At 41.5% G+C, this 15125-nt stretch overlaps 1 protein-coding gene across 2 annotated transcripts in view; it reads right to left on the reverse strand.

Moving 5' to 3' along the window:
* Nucleotides 1-2536: 2536 nt before the first annotated feature.
* Nucleotides 2537-15125, reverse strand: part of LOC146035581 (uncharacterized) — a 113005-nt gene continuing 100416 nt past the window's right edge. For both annotated transcript variants that reach the window (XM_083159118.1, XM_083159117.1), the window contains exons 12-15: nucleotides 14656-14765; nucleotides 12418-12607; nucleotides 9814-9931; nucleotides 2537-6622 (exon numbers count right to left, since the gene is read on the reverse strand). In XM_083159118.1, the coding sequence (XP_083015244.1) occupies nucleotides 4941-6622; nucleotides 9814-9931; nucleotides 12418-12607; nucleotides 14656-14765 (2100 nt within the window). In that variant the 3' untranslated portion in view covers nucleotides 2537-4940. The remainder of the gene's footprint in view (nucleotides 6623-9813; nucleotides 9932-12417; nucleotides 12608-14655; nucleotides 14766-15125) is intronic.

Here is a 15125-nt window from a genome sequence, read left to right on the forward strand (position 1 = left end):
ATTGAATACCCCCCTTATATCCAAAACCACAATTAATCTAATAATGGACTAACTCGGACAGCTAGACCAAGCTGTGTTTTATTTCTTCTTACTAAACTGGGGTGAATTTAGATCTAGAATAATAAAGCCCTCTGGTGTTCACCAGTTTATCTAGAAAGTTGTTAGGGTGCAAAAAGGTTTTAAGCTACCTTCATTTAGTCTGTGAATGTCAACATTTTGTACCACACCAATGAGGACATGGATGTTGGATTAACGTATGAAAAATTGACATTCACACATTGCCAGAATGTCAGCATTGCTAAAATGTTACAATCCTCTGAAAACACATTTTACATGTCAATTATGTCCATTTCAAAATTCAGATTGTTAATATTTAGATCATATTTGAAATTCTGGCTTTGACATTGTGAATGCAGTGGCATCACTGGGGTCAGGGACACCTTGTGCACCAAAGTAGCCTCCTAGTGCATGCAACTGGAACAGGCTGTTTGTGTGACAGTGGCAGAGTTTTCTTGCAAACCTAAACTTTCTTTACTCTGGGGGCATGTGCAGAGATACTCGCCGCACTGCCGGATCATCTGCGGTGACAGGAGCCCTGTGCTGCATGACAATGGGCCAGATGCACCAAAAATGATATAGTGGAGAGTGATAAACAACCAATCAATCAACTCCTCCCATTTTTTATACCAAGCCTGTAACATGGTAGTTAGGACCTGATTGGCTGGGTGTTTATCGCTCTTTACTTTATCACTTTTGAAGCTTGGTACATCTGGTCCAAACTCCCAATCAATATGGAGGAGCTGAGATTTTACTATCACTCCCCTAGAAAGGTGAAACCGGGTGCAGTCCTCCTGCATGCCCCCATATATTGGGTCCTCCACACATGTCCAGTAGTTTACAGATGTGCAGGACCCATTCTGAACATGCACGAACAGGTCCTGTGATGTCTAAATCAGGAGAGCAGCAGGCTGTCAGTTATTGGCAGTCTGCTGCTGTTTGTGGGGTGGGGAGAAGATGGCAATGGACCCAGTTTCCCAAAACAGAGGCGTGTCGCAGATGTTTAGGGGAAGAGAAGACGCCAGGGATGTTTGTCGTTGAAAGGCATCTGCCATAGTTTGCTTGCTTGGCGCCGTAGGTAATATGGGATGCAGATTGGTTCACTAATGCAGCGGAAGGTGTTTGCTGCATTAGTGTTCCTGCTGCATTACCATACAGTGTTATCACTGCTGCTTCCAAGGAAGCAAGTGACAGCAACTCCAACCACATCTGAATCAATCCCAATGTGATCTTGGGTTTCTGTGTGCAATAATGTAAACTGGGGGCTCTACAGTGTATTTTGTCATGCTGGTTGTAAAAGGAATATTTACATATCATTTAAATAATTGTAACAAATCACCAGCATATGATATCGGCAATTTTATTCGTAGAGGGCCCCACAGCTTAGTTGTCTTGTAGCCCTGAGAAACCATAATTCAGAACTGCATTCATGTTACATAAAACTCAAAATGAGGTCCAAATAATTTATTAAAAAGTGCTATACAAAGATAAAATATACAGTATTGCTATTATTTCAGATATTACCCTGAATACTTGAGCCTGAAAACACAGATCGATCGATCGATCCATTTAGATATATGTATGTTGAAAGTTTTGTTTAAAAAAAACGGAAACATTGACTGATATATACAAGTAGGTTCTTGTCACCAGTCTCTTCTAGATCTATAACCAAGTCCTGCTGAGTGCCACCTTATATCCAGCTCTGTATGTCGGCCGTGCCATTGGCCTGAGGAGAGCACTCAGACATTACATAAATCATTTGGTATTTATATATTTAATTTAAATAGTTTTTTGTATTTTTTTTCAGGCTCAGTTGTTAAAAGGTAATAGCAGAAGTTACACCTTATTCATATCTGCCATGCTACTGTAATGACTTATCAATGCTTAAATACCTACTATGTATGAGCAAGGTACTGCAGGAGCTGGAAGCACTCAATTACAATTTTGCACCGAGAGAGTTACCTGTTAATTCCACACATATTTACCCCATTCCTCAAACCTACCTAAATGTATGTACCATAGATCCAACACTACACGGTATGGCAATATAATGCACTTTGTTTTCATTTACATTTAAAGTGTAAGTCCAACCAGCTAACACAACCATTTTCCCTCTCACCACACATACTTTGCATCATCACGATTCCTATATGCTCAACATTATTAAATATATAACATGTTAACGGATTCATTTATTTCCAACTAACCACACCAACTTCCATGTAACAATATATCCTCACACTGGCCCTTATTCAGATCTGATCGCAGTCCAAATTTGGTTGGAAAATGGGCAAAACCATGTGCACTGCAGAGGGGCAGATGTTACATGTGCAGAGAGAGTTACATTTGGGTGGTGTGTTAAATCTGAAATCTAAATTGCAGTGTAAAAATAATGCAGCCAGTACAACTAACTCTCTCTGCACAGGTTACATCTGCCCCACCTGCAGTGCACATGGTTTTGCCTATTTTCCAAACAAATTTGTACTGCAATCAGATCTGAATAAGGGCCACTATGACCATGGCTGGTAAGAATCTGATGTGTAATACTACAAGGTTCCAACATGCTCCACACCTTTCTAATCACATGCACACACTATCATCAACATTCATTCCCTTCTATTCTACACTGCTGCACCCTCTACAGGGTAGCAGTGTATTACCTTGTTATTCTTTCAGTAATCGCCCTTTTTTTCACCAGTAATCTGGTTTGCGCCAGGACGTTCAGACCCAGCTCCAACCAGGGTGCAACCTGGCTTGTGACCCCTTTTACACCGCCCTCCCCACCCATAATGCTGGGCCGGTGAAGTCACTGGAGGCGGTACTGGGAGAGCATCTCCCAGCACAGGTTTTTCTATTGCAGTGAATGGGTCCCAGCCTCCTGCTGCTTATAAGAAAAGTGACTTTCGGAAAATGGCTGCCCCCATACGAAAGACAGTTTTTTTAAAACAGGTTTTCCGAAAGTCACTTTTGTTTTTATAAGCGCATCCGTCCATACTGCCGGGATCTGCAATGCAGGAGGTACTGGCTGCAGGGGGGGTTTCTGAAACACATATGTTAGCCCCGTGGGGGGGGTGGGGGGTGGGGGGTGTTAGCCCTAGGGGGGTGATGTTAACCCTGGGGGGGGGGGGGGTAAAAAAAAACGGCACTTAAACGGTAATATACCGATTAAGAGATGCGGTGTTAAAGGGATCCAACCCACCTTAATATGAGATACTACTAATGTACAGACTATCGCACATTTTAACTTTAAGTGTAACATGAATGTTTCTCTTTGTAGTTGTATAGTGACCTATAGACTCAGGCATAGTAGTATCCCATATCTATCTCAGAGGCAGCTAACAAATGTACACGTTCTCAAATGGATTTAAAAAGAAAAACAATACAATGAATGTCATATTCCATATAAAAAACTGTCTTTTCTACAAAGTGCATTTCTTTCAAATGTTTTGTGAACTATACTTCTTGAGGGCCATGTGCAGAAAATTAATACTGCGGTTCTCCAGGTGTTTTAGAACTACAAGCCCCACCAGAAGTACAGTACACCATACCTCCCAATATTTCCTCCAAGGGAAGCGGGATGTTCCCAGACCCGTTGCCTTTCTGAACAGACGCTGTGATTCCTGGCAGGCTAGAGAGGGACTTCCAATTAGCACCCCCCCCACTGGCACCGCAGGCCACTTCCGGCGCCAGGTGGGACTGTACCAAAAACCGGGAACGGTCCTTCGAAAAGCGAGACAGTTTTGAGGTATGGTACACTACAGGGTACAGTACGTCCTTCAGGCAACCTCGAGCAGAGTATTTAACCTTTCTTAAAACAACTACATGCTATAAACCATTCCAGTCCCTTTATACCCTACACCAGTACAAACAGCAGAATATGCCTTGTCATATTGTCAGCAAAAAAAAAAATCTATCTGACTGGCACTTACTTTCTATTTTACTGACAATAGTTTTTTTGGCTAACATTGCATTCAGGTACTTGCACTAAACCAGTTACACATTTGTTTTCATTGTATAACTACATTAAACAAGTAAAAACTCATGGTTGACTGGTAAAGCAGTTCTGAGAAAATCTTCCTAAACGCAGTGTTAATAAATGAGTCTTCTACAAATAGAGCCTAAGTCAAGTTGGTTTGCAAAATCAAACTCTTTCTTTAATGGACAAAACTATGTGCACTGCCAGTGGGGCAGATGTAACATGCAGAGAGAGTTACATTTGGGTGGGGTGTGTTTAAACTAATATCTATATTGCACTGTAAAAATAAAGCAGCCAGTACTTTCTCTTCACAGAAACAAAAGAACTCTCCCAAATGTAACTCTCTGCACATGTTACATCATCCCCATCTGAAGTGCACATGGTTTTGTCCATTAGAGAAAAAGTTTGCTTTTGCAAACCAACCTGAATCACCCCCATAATGTAGAACTGCAACATATATGGAAGCATGTGTTCTGTTTATCAGTGCAAGTTATTCTCATCTACTGGACACAGCCATGTAAACATTTGAACAGTGTGTCAATCAAACAGTCCTTCTCAGTCAGATGAGCTGAAGATAACAGTTAAAAAACAAAACTTTTCAGCATGCTGTCCCTTTTAATAGTTTCTTAGCTGATTTAGGAGAGGAGCTGGGCACGAATGTCTGCCAGGGGGATATAAACTGTACTCAATTCCTCACTTAAAACTTAAAAAGAACTTACAAAACAGTCACCTGGTTGCAAAATATAAAATTCCACTCAAAACCATAGAAAATATACAAAATAAACTTTTTACTTAGCTAAAGCTTTGTACAACTAAACTGTTCACATCTTAAACTTGTACAGTATTTACATTTTCAGCATAATTTTGCATTTGATATAAAAAAATAATGATTTTTTTAAATCTATTTTTAAACAAACGATTCATCTGCAAAACGAGCATGATCCTTTGTGTTCTTGGCCTCATCTTGTACCAGTGAGTTGCAGGTTTCAGTTTTATTCTGGGACAGTTTGTTTTCCACACTTATTGCTTGAGAAGTAGACTTCGAGTCGCTGTGCTTGAAATACTCCCTCACAGACTTTTTGACAGAAGAAGGTAAATTTATACGGATAGTCTGAGTAAAGGATGCTATGGTCTTGTTATGGCTTTTAGTAAGTGCTGTTTCTTTGAGGGTTTCCTCTTTTTGGGGGTTTTCGAAGCTGTGCTCTTTCACCTCATTGTCTATAGGTATGGAAGAAAGATTCTCAGGTTTGTTACTCATGGTTGGCTCATTAGTAGGGCCACTGTTAAGTACACGTTTGAGTTGTGTTTGCCAGTAAGGTTTCTCCAATTCTGGTTGTTGCCTCCTAGACACTGAATGTAGTACAAGCGGTGCATTTTGACCATAAAAAACTGTCTGGGGTATTTGTAATTGCGTGGTCTTAGAGCCTGGGCTATTGGTATCTGCATTAATATCCTGGTCATTCAGATTTTCTACTGTCATATTAGGAGACATAAAAAACGTGACCTTTGTACGCTGAAGAGCCTCACCATTGGAGGACTCTGGCAGACTCCTAATCTGTATGTGCTTGACCGAGGTTTCCTTATGAACACAATGCCCATTTTCTTGACTTGCTTCAGTTCTAACAAGGTATCCTTCAACTTCGGTTTTCGATGTGTAACTGTCTTTGGCTTGTACAGAGTAATTACAGTTGAGACCCGATTCCTTGTCCAAACATTCCTTCTGGATACCACTTTGAACTGGGACTTTACTTATAGCTTTATCATTCTCCACGCAGCCATTAACTTTTGATTCCCACTGCATCTCCCATGAGTCGAGATCACAAGAGTTGCCACCAAAAAGTGTTGACAGAGGTATATGCCACTCTTTTAATTTCTTTTTGGTAATTTCTGGGGACAATGTATGCAATCTGGCTGATGTTCCAAACATGAATGGTAAAGATGTGACCTCACTGGGACTGAATACTGAGGACTCTGAGCAATAAGAAAAAGCACTGTCCAAAGAACTTAAGGAGGAGATGGAGGGGGAGGTGGTAGTGGAAGATAGACTTGAAAAACTTGATCTGTTTGAAGGGCTTGCCTTTTGTTGGCTCTCCTTCATTATTGTACTAGCTTGGGTAGACATCCAATAGCCTTGTTGAGTGTTTCTCATACTACGACCCAGTTTGTTGTTTAGCAGCTTCTGACTCTCCAGACGTAGATTCTTCAGTTTATTTATGTAATCAAATTTATTGTGTATGATGGTGGCATCACAGCTAGACTGTCGGGCAACTGGTTCATGATCCTCTGAAGGAAGTCTGGAACTGAGACATACACTTGGTTCTGAAGAGCAACGGTCTCTAGCTGGACTGAGGCAACATGCTGAATCTATGCAGTTAAGTGGGTCAGTGTTATAACAGTCTAGGATGTCCATCTTTGTTTTGCTCTGATAACAGGCAGCTATCTCACTAAATAGGTCCCAGTCTTCCCTCTCCTCTAATAGCAAAGACTCATCAAATGCAAATTTGTCATCTTTCAGTTCTGACTTCTCTAAATCTGAGGCCACAAATTCAAGCTCATCAGAGGAATCTTGTCCATGGATCAAATGTATGCCTGTAAAGAAATGTTTATTCAGGTGAATAAAATCTTGGTATGCTGCAAATCATCATCACTAGAAATTATTTAAAAATAGAAAATGTAAGAGGTTCACCTTTTTGGCCGAATTTACATATACTAGAAAAACTTGGCACAATGATTACTACTAATTATCGCGGTTAGGTCCGAGTTATAACTATGTCAATGGTGGACCCGTAAGGGGTACTGAGTACTCCATCTCAGAATGTAATTGTAATACCCATATTGCTTATAATGTTCATATTGTTTACATTTTCAAATCCTCAAAAAAAAAAAAAAAAAACGTAGTCTCAGTTTAGATCACACATCATTGCTGTACCCAGATGACACTGATGATTTAAATATTATACAGTATGTGAACATCGTACATGTCGGCACAGCTTAGGACAAAACCCACATTTCTAAAGTATGAAGCAATCTGTAGCCCATGAAATGCATCATTTACACTTGACATTAAGTACATTCTGCGGTTTCCATGATTCATCTGCTATTTCTTTTATTATAACCTTTATCAAGCAGGGTTCTCTTCCCTCATGTGCTTTACCTTTCCCTAATTATACCATCATCTGCTTGATACTTCCTTCAACAGCTCCTAACCATTTGTTTCTGCCACATTGCTGTAACGGCAGTCATAATACTCAAAAAGCAGCAATGTCATAAACCAGAGGTTCTCAAACTTGTTTCTCAGGACCCCACACAGTTCATGTTTTCCAGGTCACCCGGCAGGTACACAGGTGCATTCCTTACTCAGACACATTTTAAAAGATCCACAGGTGGAGCTAATTATTTCACTTGTGATTCTGTGAGACCTGCAAAACATGCACTGCGTGGGGTCCTGAGGACTGAGTTTGAGAACCTGTCCTATAAACCATGTTCTTGTCCGGCACTGCCTTGTACTGTAAGTAACTGTTTTCTTGGTTTCCTCATTGCTTTTGTACTTTGTTAGGCATTGGAGAACCCTTGTGGCATCATATCATTAATGGATAATAAAATTAATAAATAAAACAATGATTCTTTCATCTCAACTTTTGGGAGCATATTTGATGCCTTTGTCCTGTTTAAAAGATACCTTCCGGTTAACTTGCATTCTGGATTTTCTTTCATCTCATAGGCAGAAACTCTACTGGTCAAACATAACATGGCTCACATCTGCCCTGTGCAGGCATGCCCTTATTACAGTATGTTGCAGAGAGGGGGTGTGTGACGCAGCACTGGTGAGTGTAGCGCTCACCTGAGTGTCCGCTGTAAAGACTGCAGATTGCCGGACGCTGCAGAAGCAATCCTGGCTGAATGGTGCCTTGCCAGTCATCCTCCTAGTGAATGGCTTTGTGGGTGGCATTGCTGCCATCCCATGGCCGTTGCTTCTGGCTATGTGCACTATGTAGCACTGGGTGCACCTCATTATTTAAGGTCCTGCTACCACTTCTAACCCCTAATGTTACCTGTTCCCACTTAACGCTAAACCCTAGTTTTTACCTGCTACTACTTACCTTTAACTACAGTAATGCCTCAAATATGTATTTTAATTGTGAAACAATTAGTAGGATCACACACATTAAAATTTTATTGATTTTAGGTCATCTTAGTTTTTACATACAATACCCAGTACATTTTTTTTTCAATCAGTTCTAATATACATAGGGCATATATTAAACCAATCCTATGAAAACGGATGTTTTCAGTGGTTTGCTGCATATTTTATATAAAGACTGCTATTTATAATGAGGGTACCACAGTATAAATCAGGGCTGGGCAACACCGGCCCGCCAGATGTTAATGAACTACACATCCCAGGATGCTTTGCATTAGTTTTGCTATGTGGCCATGCTGAAACTGATGCATGGCATGCTGGGATGTGTAGTTCATCAACATCTGGAGGGCCGGTGTTGCCCAGCCCTGGTATAAATTAAACCGGTACTTATATGTTAGTTGGGCGCCGGCTAAGCTATTTGCTTAGTTTTCCGCATACACTCGCCATGCTTCGGGCTTGCTGCGCTCGCCACACTATATAAAATCAACTCCATGCCGACATGGATAGGGAGTGTACTAACTATAGTGGGCACCCAACTAACATATAAGTACCATGAAACCTATCTTCCTATAAATATTTCTGTTTTTTCTACCATCTTTTTTCTGTCTTCCTATAAGCTGTCTATGGGGAATGCTATACAGGCAAATTAAGCAACATTCAAAGAGTGGTATATGGCCTTTGAGTCGACACATATAAGGTTGACATACATTGAGTCGACCACTGATAGTCAACATGGCTTAGGCACCTGAAATAGGTCTACATGCCTAAAGTTGACATGAAAGGAAGGTCCACACAAGCATTCGGTCTACAATTGCCAGTCAAAAGGTTGACATGGGGTTTTCTCTTCTTTTTTTGAGCGACACGTGCAGTGTTTCATGCCCTGCCATCCACTAGGTTGTGGAGGGAGAATAGAATAGTGTGCCCGAAGCATAGTGAGCCATGCGAGGGGACACGGTGCACAGATACATTGTCTGTGTTGACCATGTCAACATTCGTGACGAAAACAGTGAAAAACCCATGTCGACCTTTTGATGTGTCGACCTAGACATTGTTGACCTAATGCCTGTGACAACCTTCCATCCATGTCGACCTTAGGTTGTCACTTGAAATAGGTCGACATGCATAAGTCATGTCGACCTTCAGTGGGCGACCCATTGTATGTTAACCTAATACCCCAAAAAGTTTAGCTTTTCCGATCTTGGCCCAGGGTAAGAAATTCCTCAGCTCGCTCCCCTTTAGTCTGTACTGGAGCATGCACAAGCTTGCACAGTAACTGGGTGCCAAGAGGGTGTGGAAGAGCACTGATTACATAGACCTGGGCTTATTGAAGGGCCCTGACTCGCTGCGGGGGTACATGCAGCATGCAAAGCTATTTTGGTGCTGTGAATAATATTTTTTCTTAAGAATTTTTTTTAAAGGGGTGTGGTAACACCTGTCAGATTTGGGGATCCACCTCATAATACACGTGCCCTGTTCAGCTCTCTTTATACAGACAAGCGGTTACCAGAATCCATTGTCCAGAAAGAGTCACCTAGTAAATACCAGATATTTTTTTTAAATGCCGCAATGTACAGTAATAAAAAATTATATTTTCTGCATAAAATTCATAAAATATTAAATAAGCCTGTTAAACAATTACCTGTTAATTCCTCAGTGCTTCCTGAGTCTTGGTTTTTGTGCTTGATAAACAAAGATTCAGCATCTTGCCCAAAGATAAGTCCATAATTCTCTATCAGAAACTGGATCAGAAGGGCCACCTGTATGTAAAAAATCAACATGGAAATGATTGGTCAGCCTAGATAATGTAATATGTTGTATTTTAGCAGAGTCCTTTCTCCAGACACAAGATATTTTGGTCTTTCTTTTTGTACTTTGTTATTATTAACTTGACAAACAAAAGTAATGTCTTAATTATTCAAATGTCTACATACTAGTATTTAGGAAATCCGCAAAACGGAACACAGTGTGCAGACGTGCCAGGTATACAGTGTAATATCATGCAATTCAAAGGAGGAACCCAGCCAGGAAACCCTGCTTTAGTGAAAAAGAACTCCCCGGTACACTCACAGTTTCCATCATTGAGGGAAATATTTCTATAATTAGGTAGTTGGAATGTAAGATAGCAAATATACAAAATAAGCACACAGTGATCCCTGCCATGAAATACTTACACTGAACATTCAAAATAAACAAACAACAACAGAATTTAACTACAGATAAGGCGTTCATGAGCCATCTACTTTTCCAAATTAACTTTTCTGCGTTAAAGAAGTAACGAGCATCAAACTTACACCAAAAGCACATTACGTTTCATACATATAATGCTGCCAGTAGCCGTTTCCATTCAATTATCTTGATAAACAGTGACTTAGTGATGGGGATATTTATTTCTGGGCACTGGTGAATGGGATAAACTGTCAGCAGACTAAATTTGGCCTAATATTTGGCATTTCTGATTTAACCTGGAGACAAGTAGGGATGCCAAACCCGGGGCATTTTTTCAATCCCAGGAATCTGGATTGAAAAATGCTCAATCCCGGGATTGGCATCCCTAAAAGAAAACCACCCCTGTCCCCCTTACATTAGTGGAGCCATACTGCGGTGGATCGGGACAGGTGGCAGCGGAATGGAAGCAGGCTGTTAAGCTGGATGGAGGTGATTGCTGTGTACGGCCGCGAGAGGTCAGGTGCCGTGAGTGGGTTCTGACGCCGGAGGTGCAGTGCTGAGGCCTGTGTAGGGTGACCCATAGGTCACACGGCAACGATGACCTCCGGCGCTGGAACCAGCTCACCACCTGACTTCTCCAGTGTCACGGAAGTCAGTGGCCGGAACCCGCTCGCCGCCCAGTGAGGCTAAAACCCGCCAGTGAGTGACAGAAGACAGCCCACTCACTGCCTGACCTCTCCCGCCTGCACGCTGGGTCAGGAACAGCCAGGCAGCATCTACGCGGGTGCTCAGAAGCTTATCGGCAATAGATTATGCGATCCCGGGATTGGCCACCCTAGAGACAAGGACATGGAGTGTGCAACCACTCATTCTATGCATAGGGCAGTTGGCGAAGAGGAAGGCAAAGCACTATGCTTTATGAATGCTCGGATTGTAAAATACTGTATACATTCTCTACATGCCCTACATACCAGCCTGCAGCCAGACAGTGAATCGCTACTGCACAATGATTGGTGGATGGCTGGAGCTATCCACCAGTCAGAGTGCTGACAGCTATTCAATGGGCAGTATTCAATGAGGATGATTCGCCCTGTTTCACGGCGAATTTGTGCTATTTTCGCATTGGAAGGTGACTTTCTGGGTCAGAAAGCGAATCACCCTATTCAACGTGCACTTCTCGCCGTTTTTCTAAGTGATTTCTGCCGTGTGTCGCCATGTAGCAAATCGACATCTTTTCATGGTGAAGTGGAAAGTGAACTTTTAAAATAAAGTTGTTGTTTTACATTTGGTGTAAAAAAATCAGGAATTTTATTCTGTGAAGGGGCATGCTATTTTTATTCATGTGCTTATAGCACATGAATATATATAATTATTTTTTTTTTTCTTTACACAGACCAGCCAGCAGGGGGACGGGGGCCTGAGAGCCGCTCATTAGATATTCATATATTCACTGCACCCGATCATTACATATGCACGATCGGGTGCAGTGAATACCTGGTCCCCCGCTGGCTCGCCCGGGGGACCAGCATCCCTCCCCCCCCCCCCCCACATACATTCTCGGGCAGGAAGGGAGACTTCCATCTCCCTGCCTGCCACGGTCCTCAGGCTCCCTGTGGCGTCACACTCGCCGTCAGGGGCAGCGAGCCCCTGCGACAGCGGGACAGCGAGGCTCCGGAACACGGCGGGTAGCGGCGACTGTGCAGCTAATCCTAAACAGCATTCGCTGCACGCCGTCAATATTCTCATTGAATACGGCCCAATGAATCAAAGCATTCAGAGATTACTTTTTAAATTCAGGTTTAAAAAAAAAACCGATATAACCAATTATATTCAGTGTTTAAAGTTTAGTTCCATATAAGAATATTGGATACTTCTGTATTATCTGGGCTCCCATGTTAAATGCACCCCATTTTTTCATACCCCTACTATCCAACTACGCATGGAGTTGATTTTATATAGTGTGGCGAGCGCAGCGAGCCACCGTGCCCGAAGCGTGGCGAGGGGATGCGGTCTCATAAGAAAAATGGGAGCCCAGATATTACATTAGTACCGAATATTGCTGTCATTCCGATTTTACCTTTTTTGTTGATTTGCTCTCCTCTTCTGGGTCACTCACAGTGGGCAGCCATAACATATTGGGAGCTATGCAGAGGGCGAGGTTGAAAGCGGTCATCTGGTTCTCTTCAGATTTCTCCTCTATGTGATCCAGTACAGCAAACAAATGCTGCAGCAAAATGTAATTAGCTTCCGGAAGCTGCTCCAACAAGCTAGAAATAGTACACAGTGTCAATTACTGTATGTTTCCTAAACCAAGTAGTGATCAAATACCTGTATTGTTACTCTCATGGAGACTTCATTCAATACAGTAGGTCACTCAATACATAAAAAGAATAAGTGCTTTGTCAAATATTACATGACCCGTTGTCGTGTAACATGATACATAACATGTGTGTGTAGTTGAGCTACAGCTAAAGCCCCATACATATTAGATCAGGGCTGGGCAACACCGGCCCTCCAGATGTTGGTGAACTACACATCCCAGCATGCCTTGCATCAGTTTCAGCATGGCCACATAGCAAAACTAATGCAAGGCATCCTGGGATGTGTAGTTCATTAACATCTGGAGGGCCGGTGTTGCCCAGCCCTGTATTAGATGATGCCCACCAACACCGATATTGGAGGCAGCGGGATGCCGGCATCAGCAAGGGACGGGGGGAGCATAATGGCCATTGTTAACGAGGACCTACCTTGTCTGTACATGCAGGACGAATGACGGGGACATTAATGATACGCGGGTGTGCACATTGTTAATGATATTGCGTATACACACTAGATGAGATAATAAAAAATATTGGTCAAGTGGCCTTTCTGAGTGATATCTTTTACTATTTCGTCTATTGAGTATGTGGTTTAAGGATTGTACAATTTCCTCTTACACATGTATCTCCGACAGGGTTTGTGGCAGAGTCGCAACTACCATTATGCAGCAAGTGCACTCCACCAGGGCAGCTGAGGATTAAGGGCTGCTCCGGTCACCCAGTCTATATCACTGTCATACTCTGCCTCCTTCAGCCTTACACTCTCATCTTTTGCCTCTCCCTGTCACCCACTTCCATGTTGCATATTGCAAATTTAGGTTGGGGTCCAGGAGGGGGGGTCCAAATTATATTTGTGCACCAGGGCCCACAACCTCTGCCAGGTTTGTAGTTATACAAAAAGAAAACAAATATGCACTAGACATTTGAGAAGACTGGTACAGGTTGAGTATCCATTATCCAAATTATTCCGAAAACCATAATGTACTTTTTTTGCAAAAACCTGCTGGGTACATCTGTAACTGGCACTACTGGGGACATCATATGAAACTAGCACAACACATATGTGCAAGAAAATGATTTCTGGACATAAAGATTTTGGAGAATTTCCGACACTGAATTTTTGTTTCATGTTTTAAAACCTTGATTCATGCACAAATATATTTGTGTGTATCAGTGTTTGATGTGTTTATACAAGATAAATGCAAGATACCGCATCCAAATATAAAAATATTCCTAAATATGGAATAATCTGTTATCCAAAACGTTTCTGGTCCCTGAGCATTTTGGATAAGGGATACCCAACCTGTATGAGATAACCAACACCAAACCCCGTTAGAAATGGGAAAAAAATGGATTTCTGTAATTATGTAAATAAAGAAAATGGATTAGATCCATGATTTGCATATGATGTTGGAGTATGCACACTAAGCAAAGAGGCATACACCTAACTCCTCATAAGTCCCTGAAGTTAAGGAAGGAATGACCATTATAAACACAATTAAAATGCCATTGGTGTCCCAAGTGCTGGATACTTCTAAACACCTATACAAGGTCATTTTTCACTTCAGTTGTATAAAATCAGAGCGAAGCCAAGAAAGGTGCATTGTAGTGGTGGGAGTATTACATGGAGAATGAATATTAAAACATTTCAATTGTTTTTCTTTTTTTACTTGATGTATACTTACGGGTAACTTTTCTAAAGTGTGAGTTTTTAGAAGTGAATTGTTGCCCATAGCAACCAATCAAATTCCACTTGTCATTTACAGTATATACTAGCTAGAATCTGATTGCCATGGGTAACAGCTCTCACTTCTAAAAACACACTTTAGTAAATGTATCCCTTACAGTTATATATATATATATATATATATATATATATATATATATATATACATACACAGTATACAAGTTAGAGAGTGTCAGACTTTAATAGATAGTACCAAGCTACTCAAACCCTCTGAGAGTAAATATGCTTGTCAACCTTCTGTTGAACTAACCTTTTTATGACTTTTATCTTATATTCCGGTTTCTCAATTTCCGTAACCTCCATCCATAGTCCGTACATGTCTGAGGATAGAATACTGTCAGGAATATTGCGTAGAAAATCCTAAATCAAATATACACGTACAGTAGGATGGTCAGTTCAGCAGCAGAGAGATACTAACATACACATAAAAGACATAAAGGGACAAATAGCTATAGCAGGATTATTTTATACATCTTTGCAGTTACAGTACATTATTTATATAGAACAGTATTGGCCTTGTTAGGTCCCTAGGTCCTTGCCCTGCTATCAAAATATCAGAGACCTGAGCTAAGCAAAGCATGGCTTTACTGTGCATGTGCCAGCCTAAGAGGCACCCACACTTCTATTTTGGTAACAAAGCAGGGGCTCAAGAAGCTAGAGTTGTATCTGCAGGCCTTCACTGAAACTCTGTTACGGCACTGACCACGCACTCTTCAGTCC

Source organism: Crinia signifera, chromosome 9 (genome assembly GCF_055691185.1).
Source record: "Crinia signifera chromosome 9, ASM5569118v1, whole genome shotgun sequence".
Lineage (NCBI taxonomy): Eukaryota > Metazoa > Chordata > Amphibia > Anura > Myobatrachidae > Crinia > Crinia signifera.